Source organism: Lissotriton vulgaris, chromosome 7 (genome assembly GCF_964263255.1).
Source record: "Lissotriton vulgaris chromosome 7, aLisVul1.2, whole genome shotgun sequence".
NCBI classification, from domain to species: Eukaryota; Metazoa; Chordata; class Amphibia; order Caudata; family Salamandridae; genus Lissotriton; species Lissotriton vulgaris.
Window position 1 is genome coordinate 1,612,327,456 of NC_141695.1, and position 16,129 is coordinate 1,612,343,584.

General features: G+C 42.6%; 1 protein-coding gene across 1 annotated transcript in view; it reads left to right on the forward strand.

The window, feature by feature from the left end:
• SLC12A5 (solute carrier family 12 member 5) overlaps nucleotides 1-16,129 on the forward strand; it is an 814,812-nt gene that overhangs the window by 560,786 nt on the left and 237,897 nt on the right. The window contains exons 7-8 of the mRNA XM_086932544.1: nucleotides 385-626; nucleotides 14,949-15,160. Of these exons, the coding sequence (XP_086788670.1) occupies nucleotides 385-626; nucleotides 14,949-15,160 (454 nt within the window). The remainder of the gene's footprint in view (nucleotides 1-384; nucleotides 627-14,948; nucleotides 15,161-16,129) is intronic.

The following is a 16,129-nucleotide window of genomic DNA, read 5'->3' on the forward strand; positions in this document are numbered from 1 at the left end:
AAAGTGAATAGAGAGGAATTGTCTGGCAACGAAAAAGAAAGTGTGAGATAGCCCAGTGGGATAATGCACTTTTTGGAGAGATCTATGTGTTACCCAGAAGTGAGGTCCTGATGTGGTCGACTCAGCCTCTCTTCAGAATGAATAAATTGTATTTTATAATATTAACAACTATTGTTAAGTACCAGGAGAAGTTCTGACTGTAGCATTCATTGTATAAATAGAAGTGAAGTAGGTGTTTGTTCTAAGAGAAGCAAGTCAGTTGATGGACGGAAGGGGCAGCAGTAAAATACAGATGAAGGAAAAGGGAGGAAGGCAGAGGAGAGATGCCGGATGGTCAAGTACGGGGTCAAAGACTAACATGTCCCATGTGTCATCTCGTTACAGACTTACCTCTTTCCAGCAATGGCTATCTTCAAGTCCGAAGATGCAGCAGGGGAGCCAGCAGCCCTCCTGAACAACATGCGTGTTTACGGCACCTGCGTGCTCAGCTTCATGGCTCTCGTGGTGTTTGTGGGCGTGAAGTACGTCAATAAGTTTGCCCTGGTCTTCTTGGGTTGCGTTATCCTCTCCATCCTGGCGATCTACGCTGGCGTCATCAAATCTGCATTTGAACCACCAGACTTCCCGTAAGTATGAGAGTTGGACTTGTTGCCATGGTGGTGCTTAACACTCTGGGAGGCGTCGAGTATGTGGTATCCACACAGAGGGGATAATTCCACCAGCAATGAGTGTATGGGGGGTGGCTCACTATTAAAGGGTCACAGTAGATCCCAATCTCTGAGTACTGATTAAAGCATGAAGGTGCATCGCAGAAGAGAGTCTACAAACACCTGCTAAGGTGGGATTTTTGATCCCTTTTCTGATCACTATAGATCCCAACTCAGGTCGACTGAACCTTTGTTACCTGTCATAGAGTAAAAGGCAATCCACTACTAGGTTAATCAGTTTAAATTTTACACGACTCTGAAGAACCACTTACTACGAATAAGTTTGAAAGTTTTATTACAAAGCCAAAGATAACTGAAGGTACAAGCATCTCAATATAAGGTTCAAAAAGTACACTGGCACTAATACAAACATGAGCTCTCTAAATGTCCTTAAACGGCAGAAGAATGCCACCAAAACCAACTCGAATATCATTAAGTTGGCGAGAATAGTCACGATTTGTAATCTGTGCGGCATTTACAGATTGAAAAGAAATTCAGTTTAGACTGTCCCTACACTAGACTGAGTGACATCCCTACTTAACAAGATCTTAACCTACGACAAAAAGGTGTTAGCAGTGGTGTCTTCCAAAGAAGATCACTCACTTCTCTTAGTCTCTGGTTGCAATTCAGTATCTCGCAGTCACCCTATCGCCTACCCATCCACTCTCTTGGGTTCTCCAGACCATCTGCTCTACCTCCACCCAGGGGTGCTGTCCCTAATACAAAATCCCAATTACAGTTGAAATGCCCCTCCGAGACGCCCCTCACGTACACCCCTCACGTGGTTTCGGTTCTGGTTTCTTCCATGCTGATACTCCTCTGGGCCCTTCGTTAGCGTTGACCTTGCTTCCCAGGCTTCTTCTCCGGCAAGCCGGTACCCCCCAAGAAATTCCTATGCCCTCCTCCAGGCCTGTGCCTGTCTCCCAGAACAGAGCTCTATTCATCACTTTCCTGATTGGAACCCCCTCGCACCTGCGAACAGACACTCATGAAGTGGGCCCCAAATTCCGGCATCCATCTTATCTCTTTGGTCGTAAAACTTCAAGCTTAGTTCACAATTTATGCTTAACATGGCCCGATTCTAACGAGCACGTGCAGATCAAACGAAACGGCCTTATCTCTTCCGGCCTGTTAGAATTCCATGAAACGGCCTGTACTCCATGAACCTTCATTTCTTAGTTTAAACAGTATTCTAGTTTATTTCACACTCTGGTTATATGTAGCACTTCTACAAAACATATAATTTCAATTCTATGATCAGTAATACTATGCATTGTGACATCAATACTCCATATCATGTGAAACTGCAAAAGTACATTTTCTCTCTTCAATAACTGCCATGTGGCCTACACGTTTCTACATTTAGCAGCATTACATTTTGCCTTGCAACGATCACATAACGTGGAACTTAATATCATTCTAACATTTTTAACACACCTTCATTAGTTTTCCACACACATATATGTATTCTATAATGATTAACCACTCTTATCGTTATGTATTTCTATAAATTCGACACACTTATACATTGCTTAATTAAACTGGTGCATCTTGCCTATAAATATGGTGCACCTCTACGTTTTACTTGTTTTGCGCTCTCTCACACCCATTATGGACACAAGCATCTTCTTTTAAACTGGATGTATGACATTATACCACATGCTTTTACAACGCATGCTGTTACAACGCAGGTTTTACTACGCATACCTTTACAACGCATTACACTTTGGGGTGCTGGATAGTGAATAATTTAATTTACTATTCCAACTCCAGTCCCCGTGGACACTAGGGAAGGTGTTGGATAATAAATTAAACTTATTCCCTATCCTAGAGCGCCCCCAGTGTAATGCGTTGTAAAGGTATGCGTAGTAAAACCTGCGTTGTAATAGCTTTGCGTTGTAAAAGTTTCGTTGTAAAGGATGTTTCCCTTTTAAACTACCAGCCAAACAGCATGTGCTTCACTTTGATTGGCCTCAGTCTTTTGTAGTAGAGGTGTTCCACTGTCTCTCTGTTTTGCTGCCTCTTCTTCTGCCGCCATTTTGTTCGCTTATCACTCTTTTATAAATCCCTTCCCTTATCTTCACTAAAGACCTGATTGCATTGTCCTGGGTCTTTTTGACGATGCCCTATAATCTCACTACCCATTCTGGGTAAAAACCATTACTGTGTGTCACACCACAAAATGTGTGCACACTTTGAATTTAGAGAAAAATACATACTCTTCATTAAAGCCCAATATAATTTCAATGTGATCTGTAGCAACATGACACAATGTATAATAAAAGGATTATGAAATGCGCCACACAATTATCTTGCCTCTAAGAATGTAGCTTAACTAGGTCAAAGGAGGTCTTGTTCTTCCTGCATTTAAATATTTTACAGTTTTATATAGTGGGCGCAGGACCTCATGTTGATAAAACACTTTCCACTGATATTGGTCGTTTAGATCTTAAAAATAATTTTGGGACTGTCCTTCTGTCTAAAGCATAGTTTAACATTGAGTTAAACCATGGTCTTCCCAAAATGACCATCGAAAACCCGCAGATGGTCATGGTTAACAGTAGAAAAATCCTAAACAGCCAATGTTGGATCTTAGAGAGAGCATGACCAGTTGTGGTTGTCCATGTAGAAACCATAACTAACCCTGGTTTACCATGGACAGATTTGGACAGATAATAGAAAAGTGATGCAACATCATGGTTAAGCATGGAGAAAGAATAACCAACCATAGCTGACCATGAAGAAATAATGGACATCCATAGTTAATCATGGAGAAACCATGGATAAAACCATACACACCATGAACAAGCATGTTTGACCATGGAAAAACAATGGACAACCACGATTGACCATGGACAAACCGTAAAAACTATGGCAGCCATATTGAAAAAATGAGCATCCATATTTTGCCATGAAGAAGCCATCAAAACCACAAATTGGCCAATGACGATAAAACGTGTGCTCCACTGGAATTGTGTATGATACAGATCTTAACCAACGGTTGATCTGTAGAAGGCGTCTGACTCTCATCACCTTGAAGGCTATGGCCTCTGAGTATTGAGTGTTGTAGTCAACAATCTTTGATACTTATGCCTTTCTGCAGCTGTTGGCCTTCTTCAGCAGTGCCATCAGGTTGATCCCACCCATTGCCACAGCTTGCTCATTACTAGGAGGAGAAAAGATGTGCTTCCATTTTCTCTCCTTGAATTGCCCGTCAAGTGGCAGATGTGGCGTGTTTTGTAGAACGCCTCCAGCCCTTTGGCAATTGTAGCCCGTTGCAATTATGCAAGATTGTCGCTCTGGATTTTGACAGTCCCCTCTGCCTTGCTAATGGGATTTCATGTCTCATTTGGAAAGTTTCCATGAAGGTATTTTTGGACCCACTAGCTGCTGCCAGCCTCTCATCGGCAACTCTGAAGCCGCTCCAATAAAAAGCAGCTCTATCTCTCAGTACACCTTGAATAACGTAGACAACTCGCAGAGGCGTTCTGGGATGTGGCTTAATGTCAAAGCAGGTTAGAGGAACCTCCTCTGCATGGCTGCAATTCCAGAAGGCAAGGAAAGGCTGCTGTCTAAGGTGCAACCAGTAACAAGTACTGCTAAAGGCAAGAAAAATGCCCTTTTTTCCTGAATAATGGAATGCATTCCTAAAACAGAATGATTTTTTGCCTAGGGCACTATTAATAATTGATTTCTTCTGTTTCCTCTACAACAATAATGGCATTTCTGGTCAATAGATGCAGTGTGTGTTGTAGTGTTAGTATTGTGTTAAAGTTAAGGCTTCGTGAAATGTTCAGTATGTCTTTTGCTTGCTAGAAGGTTATGGATGTCACTCAGGAATCTTAGTGTAGAATTGCACTGAGTGACAGTTCATTGGAGAAGCTACCCTGCATTGATTGGTTGTAGTACTTGTTGAATAAACTGAAGGAAACCCTCCTCTGGAGGAAGAAGACCTAACACTGTCAAAGAGGATGCCCTATATCGGCATATGACATCTTGTACACGTGTATTGTTTCACACTTGCACCAATATTTACACAATTAGTCAGTAATATGCAATTTGATGTAATTCCACAGTTGATATGCCCCTCACTTTTTAGTGATATTCAGGAATCTACTGTATGTTGGCATCTGCTGAATTTTGCCCTACTTTGTCTAAGAATACCTAATGTATATGATTTTATGGAAATTAACAAACCTCACTCTTGTGAAGATTGTCTAGGTTACACATAATTTCCAATGTGACCAAGTGATCTCATAGCCAGGGCTTCTGGGATTATGCAGTTGTGCTGTGAATTTCGCATAATTATAGATTTGCCACATTTGCCACATAATCATTCATCTACAGCATAATCTGCAAATTTTAACCCCCAAAAATTGGGTCTAGCTGTAATGGTTTAAACATTACTATAAATGCAGCGGCACGTGTTACCGCCATACAGATCAATAACTAATCCCTCCAAAGCATTAAGCTTTTTATGTCTTATCAGATAGAGAGCGGGTGTCCATTGATTTTAAGATCTCCTTAAATCTACTTTGGACACCTCCGCTTTCCTGACATGTCTGGCTTCTGACTTTCTTTAACGCCCATTATATTATTTTAGATTTGTATCATTTACTTAACTTTTTATATTGAAATCGTTTTCCAATATTCCATTTTATTAAAAATATTATCTTTGTACTCTTTTATGATTTTGTTATTTTGTGATCGTGTCATTTCATCATATTATTTTATTACTTTGCATTTGTTATTTTATTGTTGTATTACTGTTGTTTTAATATTTATTGTGTAATAATTCATATCTACAGCAAGGACAAACCAAATGTAGAATTAAAATGTAGCCCAGCTTCTCGACACGAAAAATTCCACGCGTCATCATAAGCATGAATTAAACAATCATGCTTTAATCCTTACCAAATATGCCAGAAATGGATCAAGAACACAGAATGACATTGGTAAAGCATTTAAGGTCTACCTGGCCCCCACAAGTGAAGATTTATTCAATGTTATCCACCGTTTACATTTTGTAGTCGGGGAGTAAAGCTACTCTCACTTGATCGCAAACCATCTGATGATTACAGCTTCTGTACCTGATTGGATGGTTTATCAAATATGGTTTTTAGAAGTCAAAGATCATTCAGTTTCACCCTGAGCTCAGGAGGGAGCTTGAGTATACTTGGTGGATTGCGGGGGCACCTTTTGTTGGTCCAGGCCTAAATCACAAGACTGGCTGTCGCATGGAGTACCACCCTCGATGGGGGTCAAAGACACAAGTGAAGACTGACTGACATCATCCAAGATTATCGTACCAAAAGCAAGGCACTATAGTTACTGTTCAGTACTTTTCTTCAAAGTTTCCAAAGAAGACGTTCAACTCTCCGTAGCCCCACAGCTCCTGGTCAAAATCCTCAAAATTAAATCACAAAAATGGAAAGGAACGTCTTATAGTAATGTCCATATCAACAATTTATTATTATATTTCTTCAGCAAACAGTCAGCTGGCCAAGTTCCAATAAAATATTCCAATTTTTATTCCAAAATTGTTGCTGATAAATCAATATGTCACATTTTCATGAAGGCTTTTCAGCCTACGTGTTTCGTCCTATACCGGACGTCATCAGGGTTCTTTATTCATATATTAACCCGTTCAGTGCTTCGAACGTCCAACGGTCGTCGCGTGCACTACCTCGCTAGTGCTGCGCATGACCGTTGGACGTCCGAATCCCGTTAGCGCAATCGAACGTCCGCACTGGGGAGGAATGTTTGCGCGCGCTTAACGGGTTAAAACCAGTATTGATAGATTTCAGTCTTAATAATTATTCAGTTGGTTTCTTCTTGAACTCCATTCAATTAAGTCTAAATGATGGACACTTAGCTTATACTCTATTCCAGCTTCCTTGGTATTGAAGTCCAAAGACCCTTAGTATATACACATAAATATTCGGTCTTCGTATTGTAAGTAGTTTCCCACATTACCCACAGCTCCCCTGTATCTATTCCTTCCTAGTTTTGGATTATCAGCAAAGGCCACGATAAGCCTCCTCCATGAACAGCCGGTCCGATAATTCCCGCTGTCCCATCCAAGGTTAGTCTTCTAGAGTTCCCTAAACCTTCCGGCCAGGAAGTCAGTCAGGGTAGCTGTCGAACTCGATACCCGATGGAACTTTCCAAAAATGTGATGCTATGGAGTAACAAGGAATCGACCCTGTAATATATATGATTCAAGGGGTTGAGGATATCTTCTGTGAAACCCTTGGCTTTTAGGTGAATGTTGGTTTAAGCTTTCAATACAGTTCCAAACTATGCTACTGGCAAGAGATGGAACATTTCCTTAGGAGGATATGATGGAAAAAGGAAGCCTTTGAGTGACTTATATAATGTCTAATTTTAGGCCAAAGTTTCCAGTCTTTTGTAATTCTTGGACTTTCTTGTTCCTTCTCAGACCGCTTCAGAAGGGTAAATCTGACATACCTGTGTAGATTGGACCATACCGAAGAAAATACCTGTCGGTGTGTGTCTCTCCTGCAGTTACACTGGGCGCAGAAAATGATCTCGCTAGCTTTCCAGTCCAAATAACCTGCTTCAATCTTCAATTTGCAGCCATTGATTCTGTGTCCGGTAAACATTTGTCTGTGTTGGGTAATCCCAACAGAGGTCAGGCCTGTTGGGCTGTGGTTCCTGTGCAGAATTTTTATGATAGCACTGCATGGCGTTCCCCTTTAGCTGCCCTCTCCGGCAGGTGATGCATTTCCTTTCCTTTCCTTTCCTTTCCTTTCCTTCCTTCCTTTCTTTTTTTTCTGTCTTTCTTTCTTTCTTTCTTTTTTTCATTCTTTCTTTCTTTCTTTCTTTCTTTCTTTCTTTCCTTCTTTCTTTTTTTCCTTCTTTCTTTCTTTCTTTCTTTCCTTTTTTCTTTCTTTCTTTCTTTCTTTCTTTCTTTCTTTCTTTCTTTCTTTCTTTCCTTTTTTCTTTCTTTCTTTCTTTCTTTCTTCATTCTTTCTTTCTTTCTTTCTTTCTTTTTTCATTCTTTCTTTCTTCTTTCTTTCTTTCTTTCTTTCTTTCTTTCTTTCTTTCTTTCTTTCTTTCCTTTTTTCTTTCTTTCTTTCCTTCTTTCTTTCTTTCTTTCTTTCTTCCTTCCTTCCCCTCCTTTCTTCTTTCCTTCTCTTTTCTTTGTCTCCTTTTTTCTTTCCATCTCCTCCTATCGTTCTTCTATCCGTCATCATATCTAGCTGTGTATTTATCTTTTCTCTCTCTCTCTTTGTTTTACTCTCTCCCTCCCTCTCTTTCTTCCCAGATGTCCCTGTACCCCTCAGTGTCTTTCACTCCTGTTTAACTTCCTCTATAGATCTGTCTCTGTTTGCTCAGCGAAGGGGCCTCCCTTCCTCCTTTTGTTTCTCTCTCTTGCTGGTTCTTGCGGATCCCTATGTCCACATGCCTTTAGTTCACTCTCTCCAAGTCACTCTCTGCCTCTACTCTCTTCCTGCTTCTCTTTGTGAGTTCCTTTCATTCCCCCAGTTTCGCTGCCTATAGGTCCCTCTGCCTGCCATTCCCTTCCCGCCACTTACACTTTCTATTTCTCATTTTCTCCCTCTCTCTTTCTTTGTTTGGGTATGTCTTTCGTTCGCCAAACGCCTCCTCTCTCCCTCTCTCTCGATCCCTCCTCCGCCCCCACTTCCTCCCACCTCTCGTATAACGCAGCTTTTTGCTGAAGACAAGAAGGCCTTTTTCTATAATCAACTGTTACAGCGGTAATCAATTACCAGAGCAGATATATATATACATTCTTGTTACAATAATCAATAGCTGGCGCGCGGTCGGGTGTGCGCCGGAGGCGGCGCCCTCGTGCTGCGCCCAGAGAACAATCTGTCTCCTGATCGGCAGTAAAATATTTTACAACAAGCCGTCCAATGAGGACCGAGCTGGGTCTCTCCACTTCACCTGTCCTTGGGGTGGCGGGAGCAGGACTGAGAGAGGGCGGGCAGGCGGTAAAAAGGAATGACATGAGCAGGGCCTCCGCCTCGCCAGATGTGCAAACCTGCTAACCTTCAACAGCTGGAGAGATTCATCGGGGCAGCGCATCCTTCTTTTATATGTTTAAAGGAAATGACGGGCAGCGCCATTTTGTGGTTTGATAGACAGATCATAGCAAAGGGGGCGGGGCAATGGTCAAAATGTCGCCGTCAAAGTATTGACGTGAAAAAATAACAGGCCTCATTTACGAGAAGTGGTACATCACTGCGTGAAAGCAGCAATGCGCCACTTCTCAGTGCGCCCTCCTTGCGGCACCAATGATGAGTCATATTTGCAGTATGACGCATCATGTCGCAAGGAGTGACAGATATGTCAGTGTAACTGACCTATCTGTCGGCGCAAAAAGTGGCGCTTTGCTGGAGTTGTGTCGGAAGCCTGGCGCAACTCCAGCAATGTTCCTTTCACATGGGTCAAGCCCCATGTGAAAGGGCCTGTGTCACTATTGGCAGTATGGTTTTGAAGCATTGGCGTCCTAGAAGTGGTGCAGCGGAATCTCATAGATTTCGCTGCGCCACTCCTACGATCCTTTCTTGCGGGGAAACGGCCACCCCGCATACATTATACCTGGTGCAGGTATAATGTAGTGCAGGGGTTTACGAAGAGACTCATCTACCTAGATGCGTCAATTCGTAAATATGGCACAACATGGCACATTTTTTACGCCACTGGCGCGTCACAAAAAGTGAAGCACCGGTGGCGCAAAAGTGACGCAGGGGCTCATAAATAAGCCCCATTGTATTTCCAAACATGGATTACCGCTAGATAGCCAAGGTATGTAGGTATGGTGTTAAGAATACTAACTCTACATTGCCCTGCACATACTTATCTCGACAATATACACGTAGTTCATATTGTGAATGATGTTTTTTTTCAGGTCGATGATTCAACGGAGATATTTTGGCGTGCTGGCAGAAGGGAGTATGCCCCCGGAACAACCCACCATGCCACAGTAGGAAATATTTATAGGTTTAGTGAAGAGCACAGTGGTGCAGGGTTACTGGCAGATGGTGAACTTCAACGCCATTAGCCTGTAATCCCTGCCTAATGGTCCATCCCACCTGATTGGCCTTCCTGATACTTATGAGCGACTGGCTACATTCCTACACCAACCTGTAACTGAGGGCTGTGGCGTGATATAAAATGATGCCCCACCCCGAAGTATATGAAAAAGAGGCCCTGAGTCTCCCATATCTCACAGATATTCATTGACTTGAGTGGAATGGGGCCTACCTGAAGGACTATGGGGCGCCGGAAGGGCTGTGGCCCCCTACTGAGCTACAGGGGCCTGCTCCATGCCCCATTTTAAGGCTGGAGCTTCTTAGACAGCCTATGCGTCTCTTTCTCCCTGTGCCATCGGTGGTATCAGAAGAAAACTGTTACCCTCACTGTGGTTGCAACTGATGAAGAATGCTGCGTTGACATATTAAAAGGGGGCGGTGGGTGGGTTCTTCTAGTTCTTCATATTGACGCACACCACCTCCAAAGACAAGGAGAATGCAAACTCCATGCTCTGAAAGTGGGGGTGTCGAGGAATCCAGCGAGGTTGGATCATACAACAGTGCTTTTATTGGCCTGACAATGATTGACAGCTTCCTGAAGGAATGCAGCCACCCTAGGACGCGCTGAGAATGGCCCGCTTCTTACGGTGCACGCCGCCCACTCAAGACCCACCTTGGATTATATCGAGCATGGGGTGGAGTGGGCATTGCTCCAGTTCTTTTTATGTCTTACCTACCGACGGCTTTTAGCTGTCTGTTGTCGAAGCCCTATATCAGACAATATCAATGCTTTGGTGCAGCCTATTGCTTACCATTGGTTGGCGTTTTTATCAATCTCATTTGCTTGCTTTTTATTCAATGGCTTTACTTCCTCTTCTAGTGTCTGTCCCTGCCCTGGAACATAGCTTCTTTACTATCAATCAAGCATTTGTAAAGCACAGCACTGTCATCCCTCTGGGTATCTGAGCGCTGTGTCTCAGTCGAAGAGCCAGGTCTGGAGTCTCTTTCTGAAGTCTGCCAGCGAGGGGGCTGTGCGAAGCTGGAGGGGGAGCTCGTTCTAGGGCTTGGCAGCAATATCGCAGAAGGAACAGCCACTGCTGCGGCTGTGACGGAAGCGCGGGGTGTGTGTGAGGGCGAGTGAAGAGGAGCGCAGGTGTCTAGCGGGTTGGTGGAAGTTGAGTCGATGGTTGAGGTAGGCAGGTCTTAGGTCATGGAGGTCTTTGTAGGCGAGCGTGAAGAGCTTGAAATAGCGTCTTTTCTGGAGGGGGAGCCAGTGGAGGTCTCTCAGGTGGTAGTGATGTGGGTTCGGTGGGTAGTAATGTGGGTTCGTTTGGGGAGGTCCGGGATGAGTCTGGCGGCAGTGTTCTATCGTCTTTTTTTGAAGCCTTATCCCTGCAACCTAACAATATCTATTCAAACCATCAACCATTTTTTTCTCTCAGAGCTGCCACTAATAATCACACCTTACTCGTTAATGTACCACAAGGAAACTGTAGTAAAGACTAATCCAAATAACCACTGAATTAACTGCTAACTTCTTTGGGTTACTTAATTGTGTGCTACTTGCTTCAACGCATAGTCAGGTATAGTAAACACTATATAAATGCAATTTCAGTCAGTCAAAAAAACTTTATTTCGGCTATACAGCCATAAAGGCACATATAATTATACCGTTACATATATTATAAAAACATATAATACACAAAAATTATGCATAAAAAAAAAACAAAATATCCTTAGAACCGAAGGAGGTAGTATAATACAAGTTTTACAGGTTTTCTGAGTCCACTACTACTGATCGCCCTGTTATTAACAACCTTAGATATCAATCTTTGCCAGGTAATCTATGAGCATGAAAACATTTAAGAACAATTACAATATATACATTTAAAAAAGATTAAAACGACAAAATAGCTCAAAAAAGGAAGGTTTCAAAACTGTTTTTCCAGCTAAAGAGTTGTGCAAACTCTCTTAGCAGCATAATTAATGGGTGAGCAGAGTTAGACTTCCAAGCTCTTTTTTCTTTATAATACACCTACGTATGCACCACATCGTGAATAAAATCCTGGAAATGGCAAATACAAATAGTGGGTGTGTCTCATGTTTTAATAGCCTGAAGGCCTCAGTGTGGTGCCTAATCCCCATATTTCTGCAAAGCTGGAGCACCCACTTGAACCTTGGCCTTCTATAGGTGGGACAAAAAAGAAGGACATGGAGTTCTGTTTCTTCGGTCAAATTACATCCTGGGCAATCTAGTTTAAATTTCAATTCAGTTCAATCCTTTCAATTAAATGACATCTATCTTTCCACTGTTCACATTCAGAGAAGTACTTTTTGTTTTCTTTCTGCTCTCCATGGGAGTCAGTGGATATGTTTCTTGCGCTTTCCATCATTTGCTGCTTCCGGTCTCAGCTTCTCATTTGCCTTCTGTGTTGCTTCTTCATCCATTCGTCTGCTTTTTCATTGCTCGCCTATCTCTCCCTCACTGGCTTTTTTTCCTCTGTCCATGCCTCAAGCTCCTCCATTGCTCCCCCAGCCCTTTCACTCCCTTCCCCTTGCTCCCACACCTGCATTTACTTCTCCCACCCACTTCTTCAATGCTCTCCAACACCTCCCCCACAATCTTCAGGTTCTTTTAAAGATTTATTAGTAAAAATAAAATTTGGAAGGCAATTGCAGTCTGCCACCTTCTTCTTCGAAATGCACTTTCGCACACATCTAAGTTTGTTGTTCCTATTTCAATGCTCCAGGATTGGGGTCTGCCATCCTGGCAGGGTAAATAAAAAGTGCTGCATATTTGTGGTGGTGCATTCATGCGCTTCAAAGTGGGCCATCACAGCTTTATGGCTCATACACCTACATGTGTGCATACACCTCATTGCATTTTTTTCAGATTTTTTGCCGATGCTTCACAGCATCAGCATTTTATTCTCTCTTTTTGACGATGCTGAACAATATAAGCAAAAAAGCATTGGCAAATACAATAGGTGTATATTGGTTGCCAAAAGGTGAGGCCTAGTGGCATTGCCCACACGGTGCCCTGTGTATGGCTGCATCGCTGCTGAGGGCCACAAAGAGTACTCATTTGACTGAGAAATACTTAGTACACACTATGATAAGCCTAAAAACAGTGGCCAAACACATATTTTCTGCTCTTCTCAGATGGTATGCTAATCTTCTGATTGAAATAGAACCTTTTGGTCACATCACTAAATCATAGAAAATAGACTTACTAGCCTTTCTGTAGATTATAGGATATATTTGTGAGATAAAGAGACAGGATGTGCAAAGCTGTCGAAGAAGAGGCGTCAGTGGAATCTAAACTAGGAAGTCTTCGTATTTGACAACCCTAGCGTATATTGGCGGGCTCCCAAGAAAAACCTTGGGCCACCGAACTGATGTTTTTTTTTTTTTCAAATGAAGCACAGCGTTTGTACAGATTCTCAGTTTGCTCATTGGAGAGAAAATTAACTTGATCGTCCCTTAAGGGTGACACTGACGACAGATCCCTGACTGGAGGCTTCATTTAAACCAGCTGCCAATGGTGGCTTCAGAAAATATTTTAACTATGGCAGAGCGTGGTTGAAATGGAACTCTGAACGACACCATTTTCTGAAACTCAGGGGGTTATTTGCAAGCCCCTTGCTCTGCCCGTACGTCACTTTTTCCCCATATTAAAAGTGCTGCATGGGTTTGTGGCGCAAGGGCTTGTAATAGATCCAGGAAGACCGAATCCCTACTTAAGTTACGGGTCTACCATTGACTACGTAAATAAATAAGTTCCATTTATGTGTGTTCTATGTAGATTCATTTTACGTGGATATCCAGAAAATTTAGCACAGATACAGTCGTCGTGGACAAAGATGGCCACCACTGAAAACTTTCTGGTATTTGGCATGGAGCTGGTCCATTCTTTTTTATTTTTAAAAGTTTTTTTGAGATGTTTCCCAGAAATAAATGTGACCCACATAATGATTACATTGTATGATGTATAATCATTAATAGAGTACACTTTAGAACTAATGAATAAAATCATAACATTGAATATTAAATTCTATTAAACAAATAAGTTAGAATGCAATAAAGCTTGAGCAGATGCAAATAGAACATACAAGGGAGAAGAGACAGAAATAGGGAGTACAGGAAAGAAGTATATCAATACATTAAGCCAAAACAATGTAAATTGTTTCAGTGTCAAGATGTGTATCACAATCACATATAATATACAAAAGGTATTGTAAGCACTGTGGAAATAGTTTAATAATTTCTAAATATTATTATCTTATCAAACAATTAAATATGATCATGTCAATACAAAGCACCATGAAAGTTTATTCAAATCGACGGTGGATGTATCTTTAGTCTTTCTTCCAAGATTAGCTATATTATAGAAATGTTGTTATTGGCAATCACATTTTTTTCTCTCTTAACAATCAGAGACAAATCCGGTCTATTCCTGCAAGCCCTTTAGTCCACATGTACCTTCTCTGGGGCATCCATGTAATAACCCCATTGAGAAGGATCTTGTCACATGCCAACATGGCCCCATATGTGGCAAGCGGTCGAATGTTCTGAAACTGTGGCCTCTTAGTGTTGGGCATTGGTGTCCACTTTGAAACTGGATTAGAAATATTTTCATGGTGCTATTGACCAATTGATTGATTCCCCTCCTCTAGAATTCTGTGTGACACTTCTGGTTAACTGGTCAAGATAGTGGTCGGGATGGCTCAACTTTTCATCCTCATACGGTCTAAATAAACACTCCATCAAGTAGTTGAAAGTTGTTTTTGCAGCACCAAAAGACCCAAGATGGGCTAGTAGCCACAAGTGCTACATGAGGAAAATCCAAAGCAGGCCCAGGAGGCCCAGATCCCTGCCAGATATTCATGATGTCCACAGACAATAACGTTTCAGACTATTAACTTTACTGTAAGGCATGTACATATTCAGTATTTATCTTGAAAACCTGACATGGATCTGGCCCTTTGATGGAACCCATGAACTATAATTAACATTATTGATTTACATCCTAAGGAGAACCTGGGATCCCTCCGCCCCCGCTTCCTCAAGTACTCATTTGTGGGTGGTGACTGCTTCTAGTAAAGTATTTTGCATTCTCACTGGTTCCTCATCCACTCCCCCTCTCCTAGCTTTCTGCAATGTCCTTTCTCTCTTCTCTTTACTCTGATTCTGCTTTCTCTCTCAACCACCCTAGGATCTGCATCTTGGGCAACCGGACTCTGTCTCGCCGAGGGTTTGACATTTGTGCCAAGGTGGTCATGGAGGGAAATGAGACGGTGACAACCCAGCTGTGGGAGCTCTTCTGCAGCTCTCGCTTCCTGAATGCCACCTGTGATGACTACTTCATGAGGAACAACATCACAGAGATCCAAGGAATCCCCGGGGTGGCCAGCGGGCTCATTAACGGTGAGTGGTGGTGATCAACTGATTGCTAAAAAGGCAGCGGAGTTATCGTCACTAATAAAAGTGCTGAGCACACGAGAACTTACTGACATCTTCGGAGGGATGGTCCGATATGGTTGGTCAAACAGTGAAAGCAGGGGCATAGCTTGGTCAGTAAGATTGGAGGGGTGTGAGCTTCAGATTTTCCAACAAACAGGCTTGCGTATAATGTTTCTACACATTATTAACCCTTGACTTAGTCTGCGTAGTAGCGCTATGCGTAGCTACGTGAAGTGCACATCCCACTCCGCAAGCTACACGTAGCTACGCAAAATGCTGTTCGCACTGATTGCACAGTGCCGGATGCTTGTCTGCACTGTGCAATCATTGCACAGTGCAAGCGGTCGTTTTCTGCCGCTCGAGTAGATTTGTACTCAAGCGGCAACTTTCTCAACGAGGACTGGTAGTTTCTCATCGCGAGCGGTTGCGAGCATACGCGTCCACTCGCAATGAGAAACCTGACCTCCCTGTGTTGAGAATCTCGCCGGGAGGTATATTTTTCACGCTCGCGATCGGCAACTTGATGTTGCTGATCGCGAACGAGGAAAAAGTCTCGCCAGGATGTTGATTTCGCTCGCTTGCAGTCGTTGAGGACCGCAAGCAACCAAAAAATGCCCGCTATGCATTCTTGCACAGTGCTACATGCAATTTGTAACGCTCATAGTAGCGCAAACTACGCACGCTCCGCGAGTGTAGGGTAGTCCTACATCCAGGGTTACACATTATACGACAAGCAGGGTGCATAAGAGGGGCCTAAGGGACAATGGAAAAGGAAGACAAATGCGGATTGGTAGGAGTACTAAGAGAGAAACCACAAGATTTTGTAAAATAACCAATATTTTGAGGACTTTCAAAACAGTGTGTGTGCATTTTTGTCCGAGTGTAGGTAAACATCCCTGGTGAAATCCTGCTGACATCTCACAATACCGGACT